The 27368-nt window shown below is 49.3% G+C and overlaps 1 protein-coding gene across 4 annotated transcripts in view; it reads left to right on the top strand.

The window, feature by feature from the left end:
* Positions 1–5902, top strand: part of SETD1A (SET domain containing 1A, histone lysine methyltransferase) — a 1055844-nt gene extending 1049942 nt beyond the window's left edge. For all 4 annotated transcript variants that reach the window (XM_085618738.1, XM_085618739.1, XM_085618737.1 and 1 more), the window contains exon 20: positions 3892–5902. In XM_085618738.1, coding sequence (XP_085474864.1) covers positions 3892–4065 — 174 coding nt within the window. In that variant the 3' untranslated portion in view covers positions 4066–5902. The remainder of the gene's footprint in view (positions 1–3891) is intronic.
* Positions 5903–27368: the final 21466 nt, after the last annotated feature.

Below are 27368 nucleotides of genomic sequence, written 5' to 3'. Positions count from 1 at the left end.
TATATGGTACTAAGGTACACAGGGCATAGTTACACCAGGGGTCTCCCATGGGCTACAGAAGGTATTGTGCCACCCATGGGAGACCACTTAAACTGTGACTACAGGCCTGCCATTGCAGCCTGTATGAGTGGGTGCTTGCACCCCTCACTACTGATATGTTTCATTATATCTGAAGTCACTGCACTTAAAACCTATAAGTCATCCCTATGGCAGGCTGGTCAGTTATGAAGGCAGGGTGCTTTGTTGTAAGTGTGAGGGTGCCCCTGCATGAGCAGGACACTCCTACATACCCCAGAGTCGGTTCTCCAGGCTTGTAAGTGCAGTCAGCCATTTTAAGACATATAGTGGACATCAGTCATTATGAGATGTCTAACTATATAATGGCTGCACCGAACCTGGTCATGTTTGGTATCAAACATGTTATCATACCCCAACACCGATTCCATTGTTGGAAGTATGATCCCATGTACTGGGGGCCCCCTAGGGGACCCCCTGCACTCCCAGTAACAGCCTTTCAGGATCTGCCAGAAAGCTAGTTCTGCTGCCGACCACAGACACAATTCTGCCCTCCTGCTGCAGAGCTGAGCTCAAGCAGGGGAAGTTAGAACAATTGGTTTCCCGTCACAAGGAGGCGTGACCACCTCCCACACAGAACTTAGTGTATTGGGCTGGGGCCCTTATTTCCCGCTCTGGCGCAAAACTGGACGAAAGACATGGTAGGATCCTCTCCTCTGTCTAGCCCCTCCTCTGGGAGGGACCCCCGAGTCATCCCAAACCTTTCTCAAGGGACTTAAGGGCCGCCTTGTGGGTGGGTCCTCAGATTCGCAATGGGATCGAGACTCAACCCTGAAACTAAGTCGCTCTTCAATCGTCTAGACACTTGGACTTCATTGGACTTTGACTGGAAACAAAACTGCATCAAGGAAGACGCCTGCTGCTCCTGGTCTCGCTGTTCTTCAGGTCTTATGTGTCTGTGCTTCATCCAGGCTTTCCAGGAAGACCTGTGGGCATCAAGGATATCTGAAGAAATCTCCCTTGGAGTGAATGAGTCACTACCCTGCATCTGCAGGCACCACAGCAAAGCCGACTGTTCTGCTGCTCCTGACGTCCCACGGACATCCCGAGGCTCAGGAACACAGGTGGTGGTTCTGTGGCTCCCTAGAGGCCTGACCTGTTGTCCATGCAATTTGGAAGACAGTATCCCTCGGGCTGCTGGGACTAAACCCCTGAGCACTGCGTCGATTGGCCATTGCCTAGGCTTGTTGGCTTTGCGCTCCAGAGATCTTCAAGCTACAAGAATCTCCAGCCTCCAGCACCTCACTTCTGAAGAACAGAGTCCTCCCTGCATCTCCTGCTTCATGGGCCTTCGACTCTGGTTAGCTGCTTGAGGTCCTTTTGGGACTCCTGTGCCTTCGGCCTGTTGGCCCTCCTGAGTGTCTTCTCTTGTTTCCGTGGGCTTCCCTGCTTGCTCGGGGCCTGCTCGGACTCTCCTGCCTTTGGTGAGTGCCTTGGACATTGCTAGTCCCATCTTTTGCTCCTTTTCGTTCTCAACGTCAGTTGCGGTTACCGAGGCTTGTTGGTTCTTCCGCCAGATACTGACCACTTAGACACAAACATCGGACGTGGGACAGTTTGTGCACGCCACCTGGTCTTTCTCAGCGTCGCCTGGTCCTCACAGCTGCAGCGACAAGGTCACCGTCGTCTCACCTTAACCTCCCGACAGCGGTGGGCATTATGCTTCTGTGCCTCCTGGTCACCTACGAGTGGCATAGACTCGGTCCCCTCTACTTGCAGGTTCTTTACTTCCAGAATCCACCCTTGGATTCCACCGGACTCCTCCACAGTCTTCTCCAGAGGCATCCTCTTCGAAGTCTCCCATTGTCATCTACGGCAGGATCCGACATTACTTCACCCCTATGTACCCGGCTACCCTGGTGCAGGTAACTTGGTTCCTGGGGCATTCACGGGTGGGTTGGCTCTCCAGCCTCCTGTCTTCCAAAGGGTTTCTTCAAGGTACTCCGGAAGGAGTCCTTCTTCCCTAAAACTGCTACTGCGACTTCTCCATTGACTTCCTTTGGGCACTCATCTGTGTTTCCACTCTGCACACAGCCTCCGTGGGGTTCCTGGGTACTTACCTTAAGTGGTTCCTTGTGTCCCCAGCCCTTCTGAGTCTTCTGGTCCAAATCCTGTTCTCCTTTCCAGTTTGCATTCCACCTTTTTAATATATGGTTTGGTGTTCCCCTGGAGACCAGTGTATATTTGTACTACCTACATGATTATTGCAAAGTATTCTTGTGTATTGTGTTGATATCTCTGGGTAGGAGATACACCAATTTGTTAGTGAGTGTGTTGTGTAATAAATCGACTTATTTTATATACACACTGTGTGGTTCTTTTTCATTTAACTTACCCTGTTGATTAAAGTTGTTAAAACAAGCTGCTTTCCACTCCTTCAAGATAAGCCTGAATGCTGCTCTCCACAGCTACCACTTTGAGAGCTTTCTATGGTTACCAAAGACCTCTAACATCGCTGTAAGAGTTGCCTGGATTAGTGCAAGGTGCATCACTTAAATAAGTGTGCACCATATACTAATAAACCTCCTACAAATAGGTTCTGACTACTTCCACATTGGAGAGTCGCACACCGTTGGCTTTCTTTTCTCCCCCACAAAAAAAGTAGGATTGGCTCGAATGATTGATTGATTGGTTGGACCCTCAAAGGGCTTTGAGTTTTTATATTGGTCATACCAAGACCCATGGAATGATCAATCGGCTCTTGGTGGTGTTTTCTGGAGCTAGAAAATGGAAAGCGGTACCGTAGAGGACGCTATCGAGGTGGATGGTCCTCTGCAAGTAGTCTGAAAGGCTCTGGCCACAAACACCCCTCCGATGATCTGAGAGCCCACTCCACCAAGGCCACAAGCGCTACTTCTGTGTTCGCGTGAGGGGTGTCAGTCCTTGTAACCTGCCAGGTTGCGACTGAGGTGTTGGAAGTTATTTCCACGAAGCACTACCTGCTTTGACTTCCAGGTCCAGCGACAAGGACACTTCATCAACTGGGTTCACCATGTTTTTTAGATTTGAATCCACTCCACCACCCCTCCAACTTTGGGAGGTACATTCTAATTATTTATTCTAAAAGTGAGGTATCTGTAGTTAGACATATCCATCAGAGGAACAAGTTACTTATCATTGGTAACACATTTTTTTGTGAATTTAGTGTCTAGCTGTCATTCCTCACTGCCCTCCACCTTTCCTTTTCTGTTAAGTGGCCTCTATTTAACATCTAAATAGATACCTAATTAGAGATCAGCACACTTTCCCCATCAATTTCTTTTTTTTGACTCTCGCGTCTAATGGAACAGAAACTGACATCAACATGCAGAGGTGGTGCTTACATGCAGCTCCACTCTGTCACTTCCGGGCAGAATAGAGTTATTGCAGAACCACCCATGCTATCTACTGGTGTGCAGGAGCTTTTCTGAAAAATTCTCCAGATCCAGTCTGGCACCTGTAGGATATTTTAAAGGTGAAGTATCTGCTTTTGGATAGGGTCTCCACCAGGAAAGGCATTTTTGAAGCTAAATACGTGCTCCTCTGTATTAACATAATGCTCTTTTTAAAACTGAATTTGTTTACATTGGAAAAATTGTCCCAGAATTCAGAACGGGGTCTGTACAATTGAGATGTTTCACTTCAATGAAGAGTCCTACAATGGAGAACTAGGATTGCCAGTAAGTTACTCTTTTATTTGACAGACTCCCACTGTCATCTAATTATAAATAGTTTGTGTTACTTTTGGGGTGCTCATTGCAGGAAAGTGAATCCCATGTAACCTAATTATCTGTACAAGTGCTTGCCAGCTTCATTCTTTGTTTTCCCCCTCCACAGCCTAATTGCTATGCCAAAGTGATCACCATAGAGTCTCAGAAGAAGATTGTCATCTACTCCAAGCAGGCCATTGGCATCAATGAAGAGATCACCTACGATTACAAATTCCCCATTGAGGAAAACAAGATCCCCTGCCTTTGTGGGACTGAGAACTGCAGAGGCACGCTGAATTAATATCCAAGACTTTCCCCAGAAACGCCTGGCAATCACCGAAGAATGGGTTGCTGCTACTGCGCCAAAGAGATGTCTGGACTGCTTGGGCTGCTGCATCATGCCACACCTTTGTGCGGGTGCAGATGGCCTCATGTGGGACAGAACCCTATTTGGGATGAGGGAAGCGGGTGTTTGCCTCTGAATAATGGCACAGTCAGCTACATCGAGGGTTGGACCCAAGCTTTGACGTGGCATAAGCCCACCCCCTTCTGAAGGAAACAATGGCATTTCTTTTATTTCTTAAATTTTAACTTATTTTTAAACTATTTTTTATTTTGCACTGAAACCTCCCAGCTTTTATACCATGGATTTTCCCTTAATGCAGTCTTTTGCATTTGCTGTGTTTTTTTTAATGTTTCATCATCTTCCGGAAAGCTTTTGTACATGCACCCTACCACTAAACTGCAGGGAAATGGGTGGGAAGGGGATGTTTCCCTTTGTGGTTCAATTTCTCTCTTGTCTGTCCAGTCCAGATTGGTAACCTGTCTCACTTTTCTAGTATTTACACACTGTCTTGGAGCAAGTCCAAAATAACTAGTTTCCTCTACTTTAGAACTCTGCATTGTATGGGTGTGCCCTCCTCTATAAGTCCTAGGGACTCCAGGAGGTGTGTACTTTAAGAACATCACATTAACTGGACTGGCAGTGAAAGTAGATTGTGTCAGTAAATTAGGCAGAAGTCCTCCACACAGAGTTTGCAAACTAAAAACCCAGGTTTATGCAATAACATATCTCCAGCATTTTTTAGCAGTCCAATTCACTGATGCGCCGTACTGTCTGAAAGATTAGTCAACTATGACTCTTCCTCGTCTGTTTACCATCCTCACCCTATACCAGATGCACTTTATTTCTAGTCTCTTGTAAGGCCTTTGCCCAGCTAGTCAGTAACCTCTAACCGTTGTTCATTAGCAATATATTCCTTGAATTTGCATGCCTGTTTTATGTTTTTCTGCACCTGCTGAAGCAAAATAAGCAGATATGACATTTTGGTGTGGGCATTGTCACTTTTGTGTTCGTTAATTGACTGGTTAAGAGTTGCTTGCACTTCTGTCTGTATCTGCAGTCTGATTTCAACCTTTTATTTTTCTTCTTAAAAGAAAGAGTAAGAAGATAACTCAGTAAAATTATGGTAACCATGACTCAGTAAAATTATGGTAACCTAGCGACCAGGAACTGATTAGGTAAATGGAGAAGATTGGAGATACTGTTGAGCTGAAAAAGAAAAACAGGGACGGCAGAGAACTGTAGAGAGGTGATTGAGGCTGACATGATAAATGTTGGTGAAGTAGGATCTGCTGAACAGCAAAGCATTTATTGTAGTCAAAGACAACATTGCTGCATTTTAGATGCAATCAGGATACCCTAAGAAAGCTAGTAGGCTCTGGTCAGGTGCCCCTTTGAGATATCACATTTTTTTCTGTTTTTACTTGTTAGAACATCTCCAACAGATTTTTCATTTGGCCAAAAGCTTCAGCACCAGCAGAATGTGTCACAGGCCTTCTCAAGCTTCAAAATGTGGTTAATTTTAAGTTAAGTGCAGCCAAGGGCTTCACTTTTGTATTCTTTCGGCTAGACATATTTTCATGCCTTGGATTATGAAAGTTAATTATTTCGGTTGCATCCCAACCAGAAGTTAAAGTTTATTAAATGTTGTGCCTCTAGAGGTAGGCACTTCCATAATGAAAACCTTTTGTATCCGAATGGCTTTAGGGCTTGATTGCTGTGTTTTTCTCTACTCAGATGTTGGCACTTTTCAATATTCTCATCCACACGGAGCAGAAAAGTCAAAGTCTATTGGAAAAAGAAAAGTAATGCGCTCAATTCCTGATGTGTGGTGGTTTTGGGGAGTTTTAATTAAACACTGACGAATCTAAGCATCTGGGCCTGATGGAGGGGCAGAGGTCTAGCGAGACAGACAGGTGGTGCTACTGGCTAGGCTATGAAATGCAACCAAAAATATCAACACAACTCCTAGAGCTATACTCCTTGGCATATATTAGCTGACATGCGTATGTACCTGATATTCAGTGACAGAAAAAGCAAACACTGCTACTATTTTCACCTTTCTGCTTGTTGGGATCAAAGTCTTAGTCTTTAACTGTAAGGAAAACTGTAACTAACTTGAAAGTTCCAGCCTTTCCCTCCGGCTGTGTTGTGTGTCTAGTCTGGGATTCAGGCAAGTTATATGCAGATATGCTTCTATTATTGGCTGGTGGGCGGGAACTGCATTCCTGGCTGTGGAATTTTCAACAGTGTTATGTTTAGCTAAGCTTATCTCCTCAAATTAACAGACTGAACAATTAAATATAATCACACACCTGTCAGCCCACTTGATCAGTCTATTTGATGTACCCTTCAAAATAGATAATTCTTCTTAATTTGGAAAGACCTGAATTTCAGGGTTTTCCATGAATCATAGGGCTGTTCTGCTTGTAAGACAAGCCAACACCCCAGAGAAAAAATATATTCTCCGAAAAATTCAAGTTAAACTCTGGGTTTGTGAACAGCACTCTAAAATGATCCAGTTGGTGTGAAACAATACATTGTGGACCAATGCCTGTGTTTTCAATTGATGTGGATCATGTATCTGCCATGCTGATGATGTCGTTTCTGGACTGACTGCCCAGATAGGACAATGAGTCTTGATTCCCAGAAAGTGACTTAATAGCTTCTGTAAATGTAAAGTATCACCTCATTGCATGTTCCCTCAAAAGATTCATAAGCAAAAACTGCATTTGTATCTAATCTCCTGTGCCATTTCACCCCATTCCACCCCTTCTCAAATTACATAAATGCAGTCCTCTAATTGCGGACCTTGACCCCCACTCTTAGTGTTCCCTGTATTAGTCCCTTTTATGAGCCTACTTAATACATTAAGCATACTTTCTATGTAATGTCCTAACTTGTTCGAGATTTTACTTTTTTCAACCAGTCGACAAAGCATGATGTTCTATTTCTTTGCCTTAGGAGGGATCTTTATAATATGGTTTTGACAGTCTCTGGTTTATGTTACCAATGTAAAGGCATATTCATGTTCTATTTTAACATTGGATGTCCTATAGTTTTAATACCTAGAGCAACTCCGCAAGCAGTTGTCATTGTGTTAATAATTACCACAAGGATAAGTCCTCCAGTGTTAGTAAGAATGGACCAGTGCTCTCTGGTTTGTGCTTCAAAAGCCAAGGCTCAAGGACTTTGCTGCCCTCCAACCCTACATAAAGCTATATTCTGCTTCTTAGGTTAGTGGACCTGGTAAGCAGACAATCATGTGTATTAGATACAGAGAGAGCTTCCACATTTGTGTGGTCCAAACGGAGTGCAAGGGTCTGAGGGAAATCTGATTAACCGACACTATGCGTCATTGGTTCTGTAGTGCTTTAATGACAATTATAGACATTGGATAGTGCAATGATCTTATAATTTACACTGTTCCTCCTTCAACTCTATTTGCTATTTCTGTCCTTTGTCCAAATCATTGATCCTTTTTGACTAGGTCCTCTGTGCAGGGTGGTTTAAGGGGATCTGGCATAGAAACAAAGTTTGAGACAAGGTTAACTACTAATAACTATCTCAAAACAAAGCTGAACCCTATATGAAACCTCAAATCTCAACTGATTGTCATGAAAAAACTAAGCTGCATGCTGTGGCTAGTATGACTTTTCGGCCTTTGAAAAATTGATTTCTAATTTAAAACCACTGTTAGACTAGGAAGAGCTGCATACTTCAGAAAGAGCTGGAATGCTCAGAACAATAAAAGGAACCATCTTTTGTGTAAAAAAAAGTGTTAATATTTCTATTTTGAGTCTACAGTCTCAATTCTTCCCCTCAGAGTTCGAGTTAAAGTGTGGTTTCATGATCGTTGCATTTTGCAAATTTCTGTTTATCTAAGTGGCCTTTGCAGTACTTAATCTTGGCTTTAAGCCAAAGGGTAAAATAAATGCTTGGTTTATATGTATGGACAGCAGGCAAACAAAGCATTTAAATAAAATATATGAAACAAATCTAATTTCCTACAACCATCCCTGTCCCAGGTCTATATCTGCATGAGCTTATTTTTTATCGAGACAGAAAAAAATATTTGTAATTTTACTGCAACAGGTTAACATAAATGAGGAGGCAACATGAAACGTGCTTTGTGACTGCAGGTTTTTTCTTTTTTTTCTTCTTCGAATGCCATTCAGGGTACCTGAGCTGACAGGAAAAAAAGGACATAATAACGTTTTTCTTTAGCAAAAATAAATTTGTGAATATTGTACATTGAAAGGCCGTTTCTTGTAGAAACACACATTATTAATATGTAAATATTTGTTTCCATTCATACTTAGGAGATGTAAATAAATTGTATTGTTTTTCTACTGCTGTTGAACTGAAGGTTTGAAATGCCGGATCCATATTCTCCCTACCCTCCTCCCTAAATTGATTGGTGCATTTAAGTACTGTAACGGAATCAGTTTTTCAAAGATGGAGTCTGTTTTTCCTTTTTTCATATTGTATCTTCTGTTCATTGAAAAAGGTCTAACGTTTGAGCAGTGACTGGGTCTGGATTTGTTTTTTTATTTTTAGTGGGGCACACACATTGGGCCATTGGTCGATATTCTACTATTGACCATCCAAAAATCTAAAACTCTGGCAGAAGTCCGTTCCCCATTAAGGGTTCCTTGATCTGGATAAACAATGTGCCTCTCAGATCAAAATAATTTTAAGTTACATAACAAATTTTACCTAAAACACTCACCAAGGTAAAGGATAAAATGGAGCACTTTACTGCAGCTCGCATATTTTACCTGAGAATGAACATAGATGTTTAATTTCAAATAATGTAGGCTATGAGAAACCACCACTGTTACATTTTGTTCTGTGTGCATACTTTAGGCAATAAAACTTGAACTGAAGTTAGCCCTCCATGGCTGCCTAATATATTCTACTTTTTTAGCTCCTTTCAGAGCATCCCAGATTCAAGTGGTCTTCTTTTCGCAACAGACCAGTGGGTGGTATTTCTAAGATACAGAACTTGAATACATGAATTTTGGCACTAGCTGGTTTCTGTGGGGAAATATGCCTTTTCAGTCAGCTATTTGTCCTTGGCAGTTCTGTATAAAAGTAAGGCAAGTGCATCCTAGAAATGCTTGCATTGCATTGATCTAAGGTCTGTGGAATACAGTCTACCTTTTCTAGCATTTCCCAGTCTGCCCTGTTTTTGTGTCTTCTGCAACATTTGGTTTCTCTGACTTTGAGATTGATAAAATGACACAATCTAGTTAGTTACAAACAGATCTTGATTGGCAGAAGGACACTCACTGAAGTATGCAGTACCAGGGGGACGTTTGGCAAGACTATGCTGATTCTTCTTAAGCCTCTTACCTACCCATTATAAAGTGTCTGCGTTAGCTGGTTGCTTCGGACAAGACAAAAAAAAAAGCAAAAATAAGTATGATAAAATGTAAAATAGCACTTCATATCCTGCTGCCAACCTTCCGTTGTAATGTGGTAACCCCTTTCACATACATTTTTAACAGTATCAAAAATGCCTTTGTGGAATGGGAGGGTGACAGAATGCCATCACCAAAATTAAATTTACAATAAAGATCCCTCTTTGAAAGCTGAGCTCCTCTTCCCCTTCCTCCTTCCCCATACGTTTTCTAGTGTTAGGTTAGGTGGAATCCTAATGTGTAAATATATACATATATATATATATATATATATATTTTCTTGTTACCTTTCTGAGAGGCTTGCAAAGCTCTATCTTGGTTGAGAATGCATTCTCAAAAGAAAGGCTCCTGGTTTCTGTACATATGTTAATATCTTGTGGATTCAATACTTGGTACCTAATAGCACATTTTTTTATAAATGTCATTAAAATTTTATTGCAAAAAAAAAAAAAACTTGTTGTCTGATTTCTCAAGAAGCTGTTAATTAACTCATTTTAACCCCTTGCTCTACAAAATAAAGCTTAAGAACATAATAACCTCTTCTTTGTTCCAGTACTCTTACCCAAATCTTGTGGTTATGATAGGGATATGTGTCTTTGTCCCATATATGTGTGCATTGCTTTACCAGTTTCTTTTCTTATAGGAATCTTTTGTATGGTCTCATTTATCACACTCTATACTAAATATGTGTTTGAAGTGGCTATCTAAAGCAGATCTCTTTTGCATCCTTTGTTTATATCAACTCTGTATTCTTTTTTCTAAGATGTATAGTTAATGAATGCAAAAGAATTGCATTGGACCACTTTCATATATTGCTAGACTAGATCTCTCCAGCTTTGAAGCGTTCATATATAGCCATGCATGTATTTTGAAGCTTGAGATCTCTTCTAGATTCACATGTTGGGCATAACCCGCCAAGTAGTAGTTGGGTGCCGAAGGGTTCATAGTCTTTATTAGTGCCAATTAGGTGAAGCCTTATGACTCACTTTGATGTCAGCAATTAGGCCCACAATTATTTACTTCCATTTTCGATTTTTTTATTGGATAGAATTTTAAGCATTTGCATGCCATACCTAGTGTATAAAAAGAAAAGTCGACTTAAAGAATCGATTCCGTCAACACAGGCTAGGAGGGTCATACAAACCAACTTTTCACATCAAAGATTAGGGGAAAGTATCCAGTAAGAGTTTAATTCTATGTCAGGACTGGAGCAAGGGTTATGCCTTCTTTCTCCACTTTATTTTCACAGCAGCGACCCTTGACCCTGAGACCAGGCAGGTCGCTCCCTCTGCCACTGTGCAGACCCCCGGATTACCTCTGCTGCTGCCCCCATGTCATCTGCGGCCTCCCTGCAGACTGGTCAACCTCGTGCTGACCGCCCCCCTGGTAACTGTTGTGTTCTCCGCCTCACTACTCTGTAGCCTCCGCGTTTTTCTTTCGGTACCCCTTGATTCCCTTCTGTGCCCTTGATTCCCCTCTGTGCCCCGCGCTTTTGTTTTCCTTCCTGTACCCATTTATCTCCTCTCTATGTCCCTCGTTCTCTCCTTCCTGGCCCCTCGTTCTCTCCTTCCTGGCCCCTCGCTTCCCTTCTGGGCCCCCTGACCTCCTTCTGCGCCCCTTGCTTTCTCCCTACAGCACCCCTCATTTTCTCCTGCCTCTGCCTCCCGTTGTTCCTGCTGTGCCCAATCGTTTTTCCTTCTGTACCCCTTGACTCTCTATGGGATTGTGACTGTACTGTACTGTATTGTGTTTCTCCGCTGTGCCCCTGTTTTCCCTCTTGCGCCCGCTGTACATTTCTCTCCCCCCGCCCCCTCTTGCCTTCTGTGCCCTGGTTTCCCGCTGCTCGCTTCCCACGCGGCCCCGTCCCCTCTCTACCCATTGGCCGCCCCGCTCCCCCTCCCAGCTGCTCCTCCCTCCCTCGCCCCCTCTTATGGAGGCCGCGCAGTGGTGAGAGGAGCGACCCTTGACCCTGAGACCAGGCAGGTCGCTCCCTCTGCCACTGCGCAGACCCCCGGATTACCTCTGCTGCTGCCCCCGTGTCATCTGCGGCCTCCCTGCTGTCGGGATGACAGTAGCTCAAGGTAACAGGCAGACTACTAACCTTACGTAACAGCCAGCAGAGACGACAGCCTGTAGAGAGGCCTCCCTATTCGCCTAGACACTACCTCCCACCAATGTGTAAACAATTGTATGGAGGGCAGCACCCCGGGGAACAGGGAAGAGAGTAGCCGCTCGGGATGTGAGGCGGAGTGTGGAGGGAGAGGGTCTGGGAACACACGTTCGTGTGGAGGCTGCAGGTGGAGAGAAAGACGAGAATTAAAACCTTTCCTGACAGACACTACTTCAGAGAATATCCAGGGTAGGAAGTACTCCCACGTACTCACCCTCCGTCAGAAGGAGGTCTCTTAGGGTGCTGGGGTCTTGACCTTTCACCTGGCTGTTCACACCACAGCCAGTGTGTATTTGGCAAGTGTTATTGGCAAGTGTTATTGTCATTAGATCCCTCCCACCTCTCTGTCAAAGTGTTCCAATCCTTTATAATACACTAGAAAAGATACAGTATCAGCGTCCTGGTGAAAGGCAGGTAAGTGAGAGAATCGAGAGCGTTAGTTCACGCCCCCGGCTCTCCTTACCTGTTACTCGGGACACGGTCTGCTATCGGGAGCTTGAATCCAAAGCGGGAAGGCAAGCGTCCGCCCTTGGTGTCGTGGCCACGCCCACCGCTGTGCCTGCGGGAAGGAAAGTGTCCGCACACAGCGAGGCGTCGGGAGAAGGTGATTCCGGCTTGGATCCGGAGCGGGAAGGAAAGCGTCCGCGCACAGCGGAGGCTTCAGGTGTGGGCTTGGATCCGGAGCGGGAAGGAAAGCGTCCGCGCACAGCGGAGGCTTCAGGTGTGGGCTTGGATCCGGAGCGGGAAGGAAAGCGTCCGTGCACAGCGGAGGCTTCAGGTGTGGGATGGCACTGGAATCTGGTTTGCGGGAAGGAAAGCGTCCGCGGAACGGTGGTCCAAGCGAGGTGGTCAGGTCTTCAGCAATGACTCCGCGGCGAAGATCCGGTTCGGGTAGGATTGTCAAGCACTGACCAACAAGCGGGGTGGAGCTTATATAGGGGCGGGACGTGTCAATTTCCCGCTCGATTTCTCGGCGGTGCCCCGTGGAATCATGGGAGTTGTAGTGCTTTCGTATTGCGCACTGCTTTCGTCTTCCCCCAAGGGTCCTTATCATGGTAATAGGGGCGGTGGTGCCCTCTGGCATATCTGTGACTATGGAGGATCGCTACAGAACCCCCTCTCAAGGACCGCCGACCCGGCGGGCGACCAGGCTTACCTGGATGGTCCCTGTGAAATTGTTCAAGTAAGTCAGGGCAGTGGAGGTTCTGTAAGGGTTCCCATGTCCTGTCTTCTACCCCATACCCTTTCCATTCTACCAGATACTGTACTCTCCCTCGCACCAATCGGGAATCTAAGAGTTGTTGGACCTCATACTCTTCTTGCCCATCAATATCTAGGGGAGGAGGTTTGTCTGGCAATCTCACTGTAGAATGGCAGGGTTGGAGTAAGGACACATGGAACACAGGGTGTATGTGCCATGCCACGGGTAAAGTTAGTCGCATAGCAACTGGATTAATCACTCTCTCAATGCTGTAAGGACCGATATATTTGGGCTTTAATTTCCCCACTCCCTTTAAGTGTAGGTTTTTTGTGGCTAACCATACTCTGTCTCCTACGTGATATTCTGGTTCTCTCTTTCTCTTCCTGTCAGCAAAATGTTTCTGTGCTGCTTGCGCTGCAATGAGATGTTGTTTTGCGTCGAGTAAGACCGCTTTCAGGTGTTCATGATGTTCCCTTATGCTCGGAAGGTTGGTGGTACTAGGCCATTCAAAAGGGAGCATGTTTGGGTGGTATCCGTTGAGACAAAAGAAAGGGGAGCACCCCAATGTGGCATGGTCAGCATTGTTATAGGCGAACTCCGCCATCCACACTAATGGCACCCAGTTCGCGATGTTTTGTAAAGTAAAACACCGGAGATACTGTTCCAGAGTCTGGTTGAGGCGCTCCATTTTTCCATCCGTTTGGGGATGGTAGCTGGAAGAAAGGCGCGCGTCTATTCCCATAGTAGTACATAAGGCCTTCCAAAAGCGGGAGGTGAACTGGGTTCCTCTGTCTGTGATGAGGACGCTGGGAATCCCATGAGGTCGAACTACGTGCTGTAGGATCAAAAGGGCTAAGGTGGAGGATGTAGGCAGTCCTGTCAACGGTACGAAATGGCCCATCTTTGTCAAATGATCTACTATTACCAGTATCGTTGTGTATCCTTGGCAGGGGGGCATCTCTACGATGAAATCCATGGACACCTTATGCCATGGTCCAGGAGGGATAGGAATCGGCTGTAGCAGTCCTGTTGGTTTTTCATGTATCGCCTTCCCTTGTATACACACAGAGCAGCTCTGGACATATTTCTTGGTATCTTCCTTCAGTGAATTCCACCAGAAGGCTCTTTCAACACAGGCAATCGTCTTGCGGATCCCTAGATGTCCTCCGAGGCTGGAATCGTGTGCCCACTGCAATGCCTGGATCTGGAGGTCAGGGACAGGAACATATAAGGCATGGCGATGGTATAGTAAACCAAGGTTCATGGTCCTATGGTTGGGGTTTTCTTTAAGCCATTCTTGTCCATCTATACTCTTTACTGCTGTTCTAACTTCTTCTACGAAGTCTGTCGTTGTTAAAAGTGCGATGGATTGTTGTCGGAACGCTCCTTTCGCCAAAATCAATGGAGTCTCAGGGACGTTATCATTTCTTTCGTTCTCCGTATTTAGGCTACGGGAAAGGGCATCGGCCTTGCCGTTTTGAGGCCCCGGGCGGTATTTTATTACAAAGTCGTAGTCTGCGAAGAAAAGAGTCCATCGCAACTGGCGAGGGGTGAGGGCCTTGGCTGTTTTCAGAAATAACAGATTACGGTGGTCAGTATAGATCTCGACTGTATGATGAGCCCCTAGCAGATAGTGCCTCCATTCCTCGCACGCCCTTTTTATCGCCAGTAGTTCTTTGTCGGTTATCGAGTAATTTACCTCACTGGGGGGTGAGTTTTTTCGAGAAATATGCCACAGGATGTATTTGTCCAGTTTGAGGATGTCTTTGGGACAACACCCCTCCAAGTGCGTGATGGGAGGCGTCTGTTCCGACGATGAAAGGGAGTTGCGTGTCTGGGTGTCGAAGGATGGGGGCTTGCGTGAATCGAGTTTTAAGAAGTTGGAAGGAATTTTCTGCTTCTTTACTCCAAGTAAACGGCGTGTTTTTTCTCAAGAGACTGGAAATAGGATGTATTATTTTTGAGAAATCTTTAATGAAGCGACGATAGTAATTCGCAAACCCCAAAAAGCTTTGCACTGCTTTTACATGCTGGGGGGTTTGCCACTGGGTGATGGCCTCGATTTTTCCTGTTTCCATTTGGAAGCCCTGGGCGTTGATAATATGCCCTAAAAAGGCTACCTCTTGTACATGGAAAAAACACTTCTCCAACTTTGCGTAGAGCTCATGCTGACGTAGTCTGTTAAGGACTTCTTTCACATGATTCACATGGTCATGGAGGCTGGATGAATAAATGAGTATGTCATCTATATATACCACGCATATAGTATCCAGTAATCACCTCAGTACTTCGTCCATAAAATACTGGAAGGCTGCCGGGGCGTTGCAGAGCCCAAAGGGCATTACCTTATACTCGAAAAGTCCAAACTTTGTTCTGAAAGCCGTCTTCCATTCATCCCCACTCTTTACTCTGACTAAGTGATATGCTCCTCGGAGGTCCAACTTCGTAAAATAACGTGCTCCCTTGAGCTGATCCAGTAAGACAGGAATCAAGGGTATCGGGTATCTGTTCTTCACGGTTATGCTATTAATAGCTCTGTAGTCTATGCAGTGTCTCAACTCATCACAGTCCTTCTTAGGTATAAAAAAAAAGTGGGGAAGAGGCTGGTGAAGAGGACGGGACGATAAAGCCGGAAGCAAGGTTCTCCTCCAGGTAGTTTTTCAGATACAGTGTTTCGGGTTCTGTAAGTGCGTATACTCTACTGCACGGTATGTGTGCTCCTGGTATTAAGTCGATGCGGCAATCGTATTCTCGGTGAGGAGGAAGCCGCGTAGCCGTCTTTTTATCAAAAAGAGGTCGGTATTCTTCATACTCTTGTGGTAGTGTACGGGTGACAAGGATCCTTTCTTGAGTGTTAGCTATCGCAAGGAGGCTGGCTTGGGTGTTGGGGATCCCATTCCATGAAGCTGGTTTGCTGCGGCAGTTACTTTCGCAGTACGCTGAGTCAAGGGATACTGGTCTCTCAGCCCATCTCACTCGGGGATCGTGGAGTGTCAACCATGGCATGCCAAGGATGAGACGGAATTGCGGGGCATCTATCAGATCGAACTGGATGTATTCTTGGTGCCAGGCATTAAAGTGCATTAGCATGGGAATAGTATGGGATGTAACCGGTCCTGACGTCAGCGCGGATCCATCGACTGCCTTAACGTATTCGGGTTTTTTCTTCGTCTCCCAGGTTACCCCTATGCTTGATGCATACCCTTGATCCATGTAATTGCCCGTTGCACCTGAATCTAACAGTGCATCCACCTCTCGGGGGTCGTCAGTGGAAACCCACAAGGTAACATTGACACAGATATGCGCAACAGCTGGTTGCAAGGTATTGGCTAGAACTGAAGAGATCGGATTTCGTTGTTGACCCGAACCAGTGATCTCCCTCTGGCACGGGCTCTTCAGTTTTCCGACGTGTCTTGTATTCCCATCACGGCTTGTTGTCTCGGTGCTACCGGCCGTTCTGGTAGTTGGGCTCTGGCTCTACATTCTCGAATGAAGTGTCCTCCTTTCCCGCAATACAGGCACAACTTCATCTTGCGTCTTTTCTCTTTTTCTTCGGTGGTGAGGGGCCCGCGAATACCTCCAATCTGCATCGGTTCTGCCCCATCTACCGCTTTAGGATGCTCTTCCGTGTTTTGTCTTGGTTTCGTGTACCAACCCCTGGGGTCGCTTCTACTCTTATCACCTTTCCGTTCTTGCACTCGATGATCTAACTGGACGGTGAGGTCAATCATTTCCTCACAGGTGGCTGGTAACTGCACTACTTGTGCGAGTACATCCTTTAATTCACCCCTTAAACCCTGATAGAAAAGAGTGGTCCGTTTTTCTGTCGGCCAATCAGTTTCCACCACCAGTCTATTAAAGGAGGTGATATAGGATAGCAAATCCTGAGATCCTTGTCGAAGGGTCAGCAGTTCTCGGTCAAGAGATAACATGTGTGATTTGCGATCAAACAACTTTCTCATTGCCACACAAAAGTCAGTGAAGGAATGCAATGCGGGATCATTTCTTTCCATTAGCGGTATGGTCCAACTGGCCGCATTCCCCCCCATGTATGACATCATAAAAGCTGTTTTAGCTGCATCATTCTGAAAAACTGAGGGTTTGCATAGAAAGTGGAGTCTACACTGATTGAGGAAAGTCTCAAATTTCTTCGGGTCTCCATGGAAGCGTTCAGGAGGTGCCAGTGGAATCCCTGTGTTTTGTATCACGTGCACCGTAGGGTTCGGGCTTGAGGATGATGATGGAACAGGAGGTACCTCAAAAAACCCACCCTCACTTGCGGGGATCGATACCGAAGGGGGAACCCCCGGTGGAGGAAGGGTGGCTTCACGAATATAAGACCCTGTCCCAGGGCCTCTACGTGATAGTCCGGCTACCTCTCTACGCAATGTGTTCATTTCTTTTCTTAGGTCCTGGTTTTCTACCCGGGAGGTCTGTACCTCCTGCTGAAGTGCTGTAAGACTATCCAGCAGGGAGGACAAGACCACATTGGTGTCCATCGTCCAGGCCGGTCCTTTTAACTTGGGCTTGACAATCTGTCGGGATGTCAGTAGCTCAAGGTAACAGGCAGACTACTAACCTTACGTAACAGCCAGCAGAGACGACAGCCTGTAGAGAGGCCTCCCTATTCGCCTAGACTCTACCTCCCACCAATGTGTAAACAATTGTATGGAGGGCAGCACCCCGGGGAACAGGGAAGAGAGTAGCCGCTCGGGATGTGAGGCGGAGTGTGGAGGGAGAGGGTCTGGGAACACACGTTCGTGTGGAGGCTGCAGGTGGAGAGAAAGACAAGAATTAAAACCTTTCCTGACAGACACTACTTCAGAGAATATCCAGGGTAGGAAGTACTCCCACGTACTCACCCTCCGTCAGAAGGAGGTCTCTTAGGGTGCTGGGGTCTTGACCTTTCACCTGGCTGTTCACACCACAGCCAGTGTGTATTTGGCAAGTGTTATTGGCAAGTGTTATTGTCGTTAGATCCCTCCCACCTCTCTGTCAAAGTGTTCCAATCCTTTATAATACACTAGAAAAGATACAGTATCAGCGTCCTGGCGAAAGGCAGGTAAGTGAGAGAATCGAGAGCGTTAGTTCACGCCCCCGGCTCTCCTTACCTGTTACTCGGGACACGGTCTGCTGTCGGGAGCTTGAATCCAAAGCGGGAAGGCAAGCGTCCGCCCTTGGCGTCGTGGCCACGCCCACCGCTGTGCCTGCGGGAAGGAAAGCGTCCGCACACAGCGAAGCGTCGGGAGAAGGTGATTCCGGCTTGGATCCGGAGCGGGAAGGAAAGCGTCCGCGCACAGCGAGGCGTCGGGAGAAGGTGATTCCGGCTTGGATCCGGAGCGGGAAGGAAAGCGTCCGCGCACAGCGGAGGCTTCAGGTGTGGGCTTGGATCCGGAGCGGGAAGGAAAGCGTCCGCGCACAGCGGAGGCTTCAGGTGTGGGCTTGGATCCGGAGCGGGAAGGAAAGCGTCCGCGCACAGCGGAGGCTTCAGGTGTGGGATGGCAATGGAATCCGGTTTGCGGGAAGGAAAGCGTCCGCGGAACGGTGGTCCAAGCGAGGTGGTCAGGTCTTCAGCAATGACTCCGCGGCGAAGATCCGGTTTGGGTAGGATTGTCAAGCACTGACCAACAAGCAGGGTGGAGCTTATATAGGGGCGGGACGTGTCAATTTCCCGCTCGATTTCTCGGCGGTGCCCCGTGGAATCATGGGAGTTGTAGTGCTTTCGTATTGCGCACTGCTTTCGTCTTCCCCCAAGGGTCCTTATCATGGTAATAGGGGCGGTGGTGCCCTCTGGCATATCTGTGACTATGGAGGATCGCTACACCTGCAGACTGGTCAACCTCGTGCTGACCGCCCCCCTGGTAACTGTCGTGTTCTCCACCTCACTACTCTGTAGCCTCCGCGTTTTTCTTTCGGTACCCCTTGATTCCCTTCTGTGCCCTTGATTCCCCTCTGTGCCCCGCGCTTTTGTTTTCCTTCCTGTACCCATTGATCTCCTCTCTGTGTCCCTCGTTCTCTCCTTCCTGGCCCCTCGCTTCCCTTCTGGGCCCCTGACCTCCTTCTGCGCCCCTCGCTTTCTCCCTACAGCACCCCTCGTTTTCTCCTGCCTCTGCCTCCCGTTGTTCCTGCTGTGCCCAATCGTTTTTCCTTCTGTACCCCTTGACTCTCTGTGGGATTGTGACTGTACTGTACTGTATTGTGTTTCTCCGATGTGCCCCTGTTTTCCCTCTTGCGCCCGCTGTACATTTCTCTCCCCCCCCCCCCCCCCCCGCCCCCTCTTGCCTTCTGTGCCCTGGTTTCCCGCTGCTCGCTTCCCACGCGGCCCCGTCCCCTCTCTACCCATTGGCCACCCCGCTCCCCCTCCCAGCTGCTCCTCCCTCCCTCGCCCCCTCTTATGGAGGCCGCGCAGTGGTGAGAGGAGCGACCCTTGACCCTGAGACCAGGCAGGTCGCTCCCTCTGCCACTGCGCTGACCCCCGGATTACCTCTGCTGCTGCCCCCGTGTCTTCTGCGGCCTCCCTGCAGACTGGTCAACCTCGTGCTGACCGCCCCCCTGGTAACTGTCGTGTTCTCCACCTCACTACTCTGTAGCCTCCGCGTTTTTCTTTCGGTACCCCTTGATTCCCTTCTGTGCCCTTGATTCCCCTCTGTGCCCCGCGCTTTTGTTTTCCTTCCTGTACCCATTGATCTCCTCTCTGTGTCCCTCGTTCTCTCCTTCCTGGCCCCTCGCTTCCCTTCTGGGCCCCTGACCTCCTTCTGCGCCCCTCGCTTTCTCCCTACAGCACTCCTCGTTTTCTCCTGCCTCTGCCCCCCGTTGTTCCTGGTGTGCCCAATCGTTTTTCCTTCTGTACCCCTTGACTCTCTATAGGATTGTGACTGTACTGTACTGTATTGTGTTTCTCCGCTGTGCCCCTGTTTTCCCTCTTGCGCCCGCTGTGCATTTCTCTCCCCCCCTTCCCCTCTTGCCTTCTGTGCCCTGGTTTCCCACCGCTCGCTTCCCACGCGGCCCCGCCCCCTCTCTACCCAATGGCCGCCCTGCTCCCCCTCCCAGCTGCTCCTCCCTCCCTCGCCCCCTCTTATGGAGGTCGCGCAGCGGGCACGCCTAAGGCAAGCCCGTCTAAGCCTGGACCGCGCCCAGTGCCAGGAGCCTTGGCCGTCAACGTCGCCAGCCCACCCGACTGAGGTACGAAGCCAACATCCTCCACGCACTCAACACCGGCCGGACCCCCGCCTGCCACCGAGCCACCCTGAAACGCACCCACGGACCCTTCACATGCCAAGCCTGCAAATTCACCTGCCTCCGCACCTGCACCACACCCGCCAGACCAGGCACCAGCAACAACCACCTCAAGTGCATCCTGCTCAACACCCGCTCCGTCCACAGGCACACCGTCGAACTCTGGAACCTCCTCGACACAACAGCACCGGACGTCGCCTTCCTCACAGAAACCTGGATGAACGCCTCCTCAGCCCCCGATATCGCCATAGCCATCCCGGATGGCTACAAGATCACCCGGAAGGACCGCATAAACCAAACCGGAGGAGGCATCGCCATCGTCCACAGAAACACCATCCGCATCACAACCAACTCCGACGGCAACCTCACCGCCGCCGAGCACCTTCACTTCCAGATCCACACCGACCCCAAGACCACCCTCATCTACAGACCCCCGGGACCACACACACAATTCAGCGAAGCCATCGCAGACTTCATCAGCCCGCTCGCACTCACCTCCTCAGACTACATCCTCCTAGGGGACCTCAACTTCCACTTGGAAAACAACAATGACAGCAACACCACCACCCTGCTGCACAACCTCGGACTCAAGCAACTGGTGAACACCCCCACTCACTACGCCGGCCACACGCTTGACCCAGTCTTCTCCTCCAGCGACCACATCTCCTTCAGCCACTCCACCGGACTTCACTGGACAGATCACAGCTTCGTCCATTTCAACTTAAGAAAAACCACGACTCACCACCACACGCAACAAGGACCAGGAAGATGCTGGAGCAAGATAACCACCGACCAACTCACCATCTCACTGAGCCAGAACCCTCCCACCAACACCACGGAACCCAACAAAGCAGCCCGCAACCTCACACAGTGGCTCACCAACTGTGCAGACACCCTCGCACCACTGAAGAATCCTCCAAACAGACCCGGCAGCAAGAAAGCCTCGTGGTTCACCAATAACCTCAAAAACTCCAAGAAATCCTGCCGCACGCTCGAGAAAGCCTGGCGCCACGACCAGTCAACAGAAAAAATGATAGCCCTCAAGAACGACACCCGCAAACACCACCAACTAATCCGCTCCACCAAAAGGACAGCATTCAGAGAACGCCTAGACAACAACACCCAAAACAGCAAGGAACTCTTCAGCATCGTCAAAGAGCTCGCCAACCCCAGCGCCAGCAGCAACGACATCATGCCCTCGCAAGACCTCTGTGACTCACTCGCCTCGTTCTTCCACCACAAGATAGCCGACATACACAATAGCTTCGACGCCCACTCCACGCAACCGACGACAGATCCAACACTCCCCACCACCACCCTCTGCACCTGGACCCCCGTCAGCACCGAAGACACCACCCTCATGATGAACACCATTCACTCCGGATCCCCAGCCGACCCCTGTCCTCACCACATTTTCAACAAAGCCGTCTCCATCATCGCACCCCAACTCCAGAACATCATCAACAACTCCTTTGCCTCCGCCACCTTCCCGGAGACCTGGAAGCACACGGAGATCAGCGCCCACCGCAACCCCACGGACATCAAAGACTTCCGCCACACCTCGCTCCTCCCGTTTCCCGCCAAAGTCATCGAGAAAACCGTCAACAAACAACTGACCACCCTCCTCGAGACAAACGGCTCCCTCGACTCATCACAGTCCGGCTTCCGAGCAAACCACAGCACCGAGACTGCCCTCTTCGCAGCCACCGACGACATCAGGTCCCTACTGGACAATGGGGAAACTGCCGCCCTCATCCTCCTCGACCTCTCCGCAGCTTTCGACACAGTCTGCCACCGCACCCTAACAGCCTGCCTCCACCACGCCGGGATCCAAGGAAAAGCTCTGGAATGGATCACCTCCTTCCTATCGAGACAGAACTCAGAGAGTCCGCATCCCCCCTTCCGCTCTGCAGCCACCAAGATCATCTGCGGCGTTCCTCAAGGCTCCTTGCTCAGCCCCTCAACGTCTACATGAGCCCCCTCGCAGCCATCGCGCGCCAACACAACCTTAACATCATCTCCTACGCCGACGACACCCAGCTGATCCTCTCCCTCACCAACGACACCGCCACCGCCAGAGCCAGCCTACAGGAAGGAATGAAAGACGTTGCGGAATGGATGAAGCTCAGCCGCCTGAAGCTGAACTCGGACAAGACGGAAGTCCTCATCCTCGGACCATCCCCCTCCGCCTGGGACGACTCCTGCTGGCCCCCTGCACTGGGCACCGCCCCCATTCCCACAGACCACGCACGCAACCTGGGCTTCATCCTGGACTCCTCCCTCACGATGACCAAACAAGTCAACGCCGTCTCATCTTCATGCTTCAACACCTTACGCATGCTACGAAAGATCTTCCGGTGGATCCCGGCCGAAACCAGAAAGACGGTCACCCAGGCCCTTGTCCCCAGCCGACTGGACTACGGGAACGCCCTCTACGCAGGAACCACAGCCAAACTACAGAAACTACTTCAGCGCATACAGAACGCCTCCGCACGACTCATCCTCGACATCCCTCGCCACAGCCACATAACTCCCCACCTGAGAAGCCTTCACTGGCTCCCCGTCGGCAAGAGAATCACGTTCAGGCTCCTTACCCACACACACACAAGGCCCTCCACGACATGGGCCCCAAGTACCTCAACAACCGCCTCACGTTCTACACACCCACCCGCCAGCTCCGATCAGCCAGTCTCGCCCTCGCCACCGTCCCACAGATTCGCAGAACCACCACCGGGGGAAGGTCTTTCTCCTACCTGGCAGCCAAGACGTGGAACTCCCTCCCCACCCACCTACGGATGGCCCAGGACCATCTCTCCTTCAGGAAGCAGCTCAAGACATGGCTCTTCGAGCAGTAGCAGCACCCCCCCAGCGCCTTGAGACCCTCACGGGTGAGCAGCGCGCTTTACAAATGTTGTTGATTGATTGATTGATTGAGCAGCGTAGAGAGAAACAAAACTACATTTCCCATGCAACATCGGGAAAAGGTAGTAAAGAAAACACGACAACAGCCAATCAGGAAGGAGCACCAATGTCCAATCAGAGGCAAGAGAGCCCAACATAGTCCTCTGTCAGTGTCCCCTCTTCCTCTTTCTTCGCTGCTCCACAGCTAGAGATAAGTGCTCCTCAGTTTTTTCTGCGTATTACTGTTTGCCTGAACGGTTCCATGCTTTTGTATGCTGATGTATTAACATGGTTATTGTCATTTATGGTGCTATGCCCTTGTATGCTGTTGATTAGAGTTTGTCTATTGTGCTTGCATTTCAGGGGTGTTTATTGGGCTTCGCCCACAGTGTATTTTTTCTATCAGACTTTAGCGTTAACATTCTGACTGCGTATCACGGTGTGTTTCTTGTCGCTTTTCGAGCGCTTCAGCGCTCCTCTTCTGTAACGCCGCGGGTACAGGGTTTTCCGTACCTACGTGGCGTCTGTCTGCTCGCTCTACGGACCCCCCTTTGGTGCGACGCGGTATTTGTTCTCCTCAGGAGTTCAAACACTGGGCGCTTGAGGCACGGAGCTCTGGCACGAGGTGAACACCCGGTTGAGGGGTCTGTACACGGCGGTGGTAGATTACCGCAAATGCCGATTTGCATATTCTACACTCCGCTTCCATAGCGATGCACTGAGGGATTCGGAGTCGGTATTAGTTCATTCAAGCGGACTCCTCTTCAGAGGTCCTGTATTGGCCTTCAGAGGGGACATATCCCGGGCCAGTGTTTACCCTTGAGGTTTTGCAGTCTCTATTGATTATTTGGTGATTTCGCCAGCATTTGTCCCCGGGGCTAGAACCCCATTTAATTTGCGGATTTACCGCCCAAAATGTGGGCTGCCACCCATCCTTGTAAGAAAAACTGCGCCTTGGTTAGCTCTGTAAGTTCCACTCCCCATTGATTGTACCATGGACTACTATGATGAGTTTCCAGAGGAGGAAGACCCTCTTGCGGACATGCCTTGGGGTGATGCCTTTTATGAGGCGGTGGACTCCTCTATTTACCAAGTGGTGGGTCAGGCTATTACACCCCTGGAAGAGAGGCTTTCTTGCCAAATTAATCAGGCGTTTTCATGCCTGCAGCAGCGGATTGCTGCTGGCCCGGCCACCTCAGGGCCTCCGGGTCCTGCTCCCACTGGTTCCCCACCGGCCAAATGTCCCCGGGAGCCTGGGGTAGATTCGGACGCTTTTGAGCGGCTGCGACAGGCGTTTGTGAATAGCCACAAGGCGCCACCGACAGGGACTCCCCCCCCCCCCCCCCCCCCCCCCTTCTGCCACCGCAGCCCCCCAGTCTACCAACACAGACGCGGAGATTGACCCCTGCATGTCCACCTTCCTTCAAAAGTTTATTCGTGACCCTAAGAATGGGATTGATAGCTTCTGGAGGGCTTGCCAGGACAAGCTCCTGGATGCCCTCGGCCCAGCCACAAAAATTCTAGATATGGCCGAGGAGGCCAAAGAGTCTGGCTCACTCTCCAGAGGCCCTTTTAAGCTGGGCGCAGAGGTTGGTGATTTTTTTTGGGCAATGCGAACTGTGCCGTCTCCACCGGTCGCCGTCAGTCCCTCCTCATAAATATAGATCCAAAGTTAGGGGATCTGGTGGATTCCGAGTCTGGCGCTATTGTGCAAGGTGAATTGTTCGGAGAGCCTTTTGTAAAAGAGCTCGGCAAATTTGTTAATACGTTCACATCGCTGGACAGAGCACAGTCCACAATAAAGAAAGTTTTTCCCTGTGTTTTTCGCGGGGCCGGACGAGGCAGGGGCCGCTCGGCCGGTTGTCAGCACCCCCAGGGTAACCAAAGAGGCTCCGGTCAGTACCAGGACCAGTCCCGTTTTGGGAACTTTTACCACACCTGAGGTCGACGTGGGAAAGTTAAAGGATTCCGGGGAGGATCTTCCACCTCTAACTCCGGTGAGTGTTCGCCCTTCTTCCCTGTTAAATATAGGGGGGTGACTGGCAAGTTGTTACCAGGCGTGGTTGTCTCTAACGCACGATGCATGGGTTCTCCAAACGGTTCAGGGGTTTCACATAGAGTTCATGCAACATCCAGTTCAAAGAACCAGACCCCGGCCCATCCAGTTCTCGGAGCAAGACGCATCCTTAGTGGACGAGGAAGTAGCTTCTCTCCTCCACAAAGGCGTCGTTTCCCTTACCTCCCTGCACCCCAGGGTTTTTTTTAAGCAATTTTTTCTTGGTAGACAATCAGACGGAGGCAAAAGACCTGTTATAAATTTGAGGGAATTCAACGAATGGCTAGTCTATCGCCATTTCAAAATGTAAGGAATACATCTCCTTCGGGACATTCTTCGTCCTCAGGACAAGGACGCCTATTTGGTGATTTCGATTTTTCCTCCTCACAGGCGGTTCCTTCCGTTTGCTTGGCGTCACCTCATCTACGAGTTCACAGCTCTCCCATTCGGCCTTTCCTCAGCCCCCTGGTGCTTCACCAAGGTCCTCAAACCGGCGGTGGAGTTTTTGAGAGCTCGAGGGATCAGAATGATCATATGTCTAGACAACCTGCTTTTGATGGCGTCTTGTCCTCGTCAGCTGACTTCTCAGCTTCAGATGACAGTCTCCCTCCTCCAGGACCTGGGTTTCGTGATAAACGAGAGCAAGTCTCTGTTACATCCTGCTCAGTCTCTTACCTTCTTGGGGTTCGTAATCGACTCCACAACCTCTACTCTCAGTCTTCCCTCCAGGAAGATAGCCAAGATTCGACACGAGCTGCTTCGAGTCCAGTCCAAACAACAGGTTTCTCTTCGCCAGCTGGCCCGGGTCGTGGGGCTTCTGTCGGTTTCGATTCAAGCCATCTTTCCGGGCCCGCTACATTACAGGGCCCTTCAACGTCTGTGTTCTTCCTCCGCAAAGGGTTCCCATACTTCCACAAGGTCTCCTTGTGAGTGGAAGCAAAGGCCGAGATCCAGTGGTGGTTGGACCACATGGAGGCCTGGAATGGCCGGGCGATCTTCGGTTCAGCCCCCGATCTGGTAATCGCATCAGACGCCAGCAGACAGGGCTGGGGTCCCAGGTGCGGCGATTTGTCTACAGGCGGCTTGTGGTCACCCGAAGAACAGAAATTGCATATCAACTGTCTGGAGCTTCTGGCGGGCTCCTTTTTAGTGCGTTGCTGGACGAGAAACTCGGTACAGTCCTGCGTTCTTCTGAAAATGGACAATGTCTCCGCAGTCCGCTATGTAAATCACCTGGGAGGTACCAGATCGAAGGCTCTCTCAGACCTAGCAGCAAGTTTTTGGCAGTATTGCCTGGACAGTCAGATTTCCATCACAGCGGAGTACCTTCCGGGCCGGGACAATCTGGAGGCGGACTTCCAGTCTCACCACTTCCGAGACTCCAGCCTATGGAAACTGAACCAGTTCGTTTTTGCGACGCTTGACGATCACTGGGGTCCCTTTTCAGTGGATCTTTTCACGTCCATGCTGGATCACCAGATCCCGCGATTCTTCAGCTGGAGGCCGGATCCCTTGGCGGTGGCCACGGATGCCTTCCATCAAGACTGGAGTCTGGAGCAAGGATACACGTTCCCTCCTTTCGCGATGATCACACGAACCTCGGCTCAAGTCCGCAGGCAGTCGGCGGATCTGGAACTGATTACCCCTTTCTGGAGGTCACAAGTCTGGTTTCCGGTTCTTCTGGAACTTTCTTGGGATTTTCCAATCCTACTCCCCCACTTTCCGACTCTTCTCACGAACCCGGACGGAATGCCTCATCCACTGGTCGTGACGGGGCGCTATTTCTCATGGCGTGGCGGATTTCAGGAGCAGATGGGAAGCCCCAGGACTTTCGCGAAAGGCTGAGAGTCTCATCTCCAAGGCGTGGGCGGACAGTACGGTCAAAAGGTACGTATCCGTGTGGAGCAGATGGACACGTTGGTGTTTGCGACGGGGTTTCGATCCCTTGGTCGCCGACATCGTTCACGTCGCCGACATCGTTCACGTCGTGAACTTCCTGGCACACCTCGCTTCCGACGGTTTAGCATACCGTTCCATTAATACCTTAAGGTCTGCCATTTCTTCGGGCCACGTGCCTGTCCAGGGAGCCCCTATCGATGAGCATCCCATATTTTACAGGCTCCTGAGGGTTATTCGCCTTTCCTTACCTCCGGAACCGCGCTATTCAACTCTTTGGGATGTTAATCAGGTTCTCAACCTATTTGTGTCTTGGCAACCTAACAGGTTTCTCTCCAGGAAAAAAATCTCGGCAAAGCTGGCCATGCTTCTCTG

The sequence above is a fragment of the Triturus cristatus genome, chromosome 7 (genome assembly GCF_964204655.1).
Source record: "Triturus cristatus chromosome 7, aTriCri1.1, whole genome shotgun sequence".
NCBI lineage: Eukaryota > Metazoa > Chordata > Amphibia > Caudata > Salamandridae > Triturus > Triturus cristatus.
The sequence above is the reverse complement of the archived record's forward strand: the minus strand, read 5'-3'. Positions and strand labels throughout refer to the sequence as shown.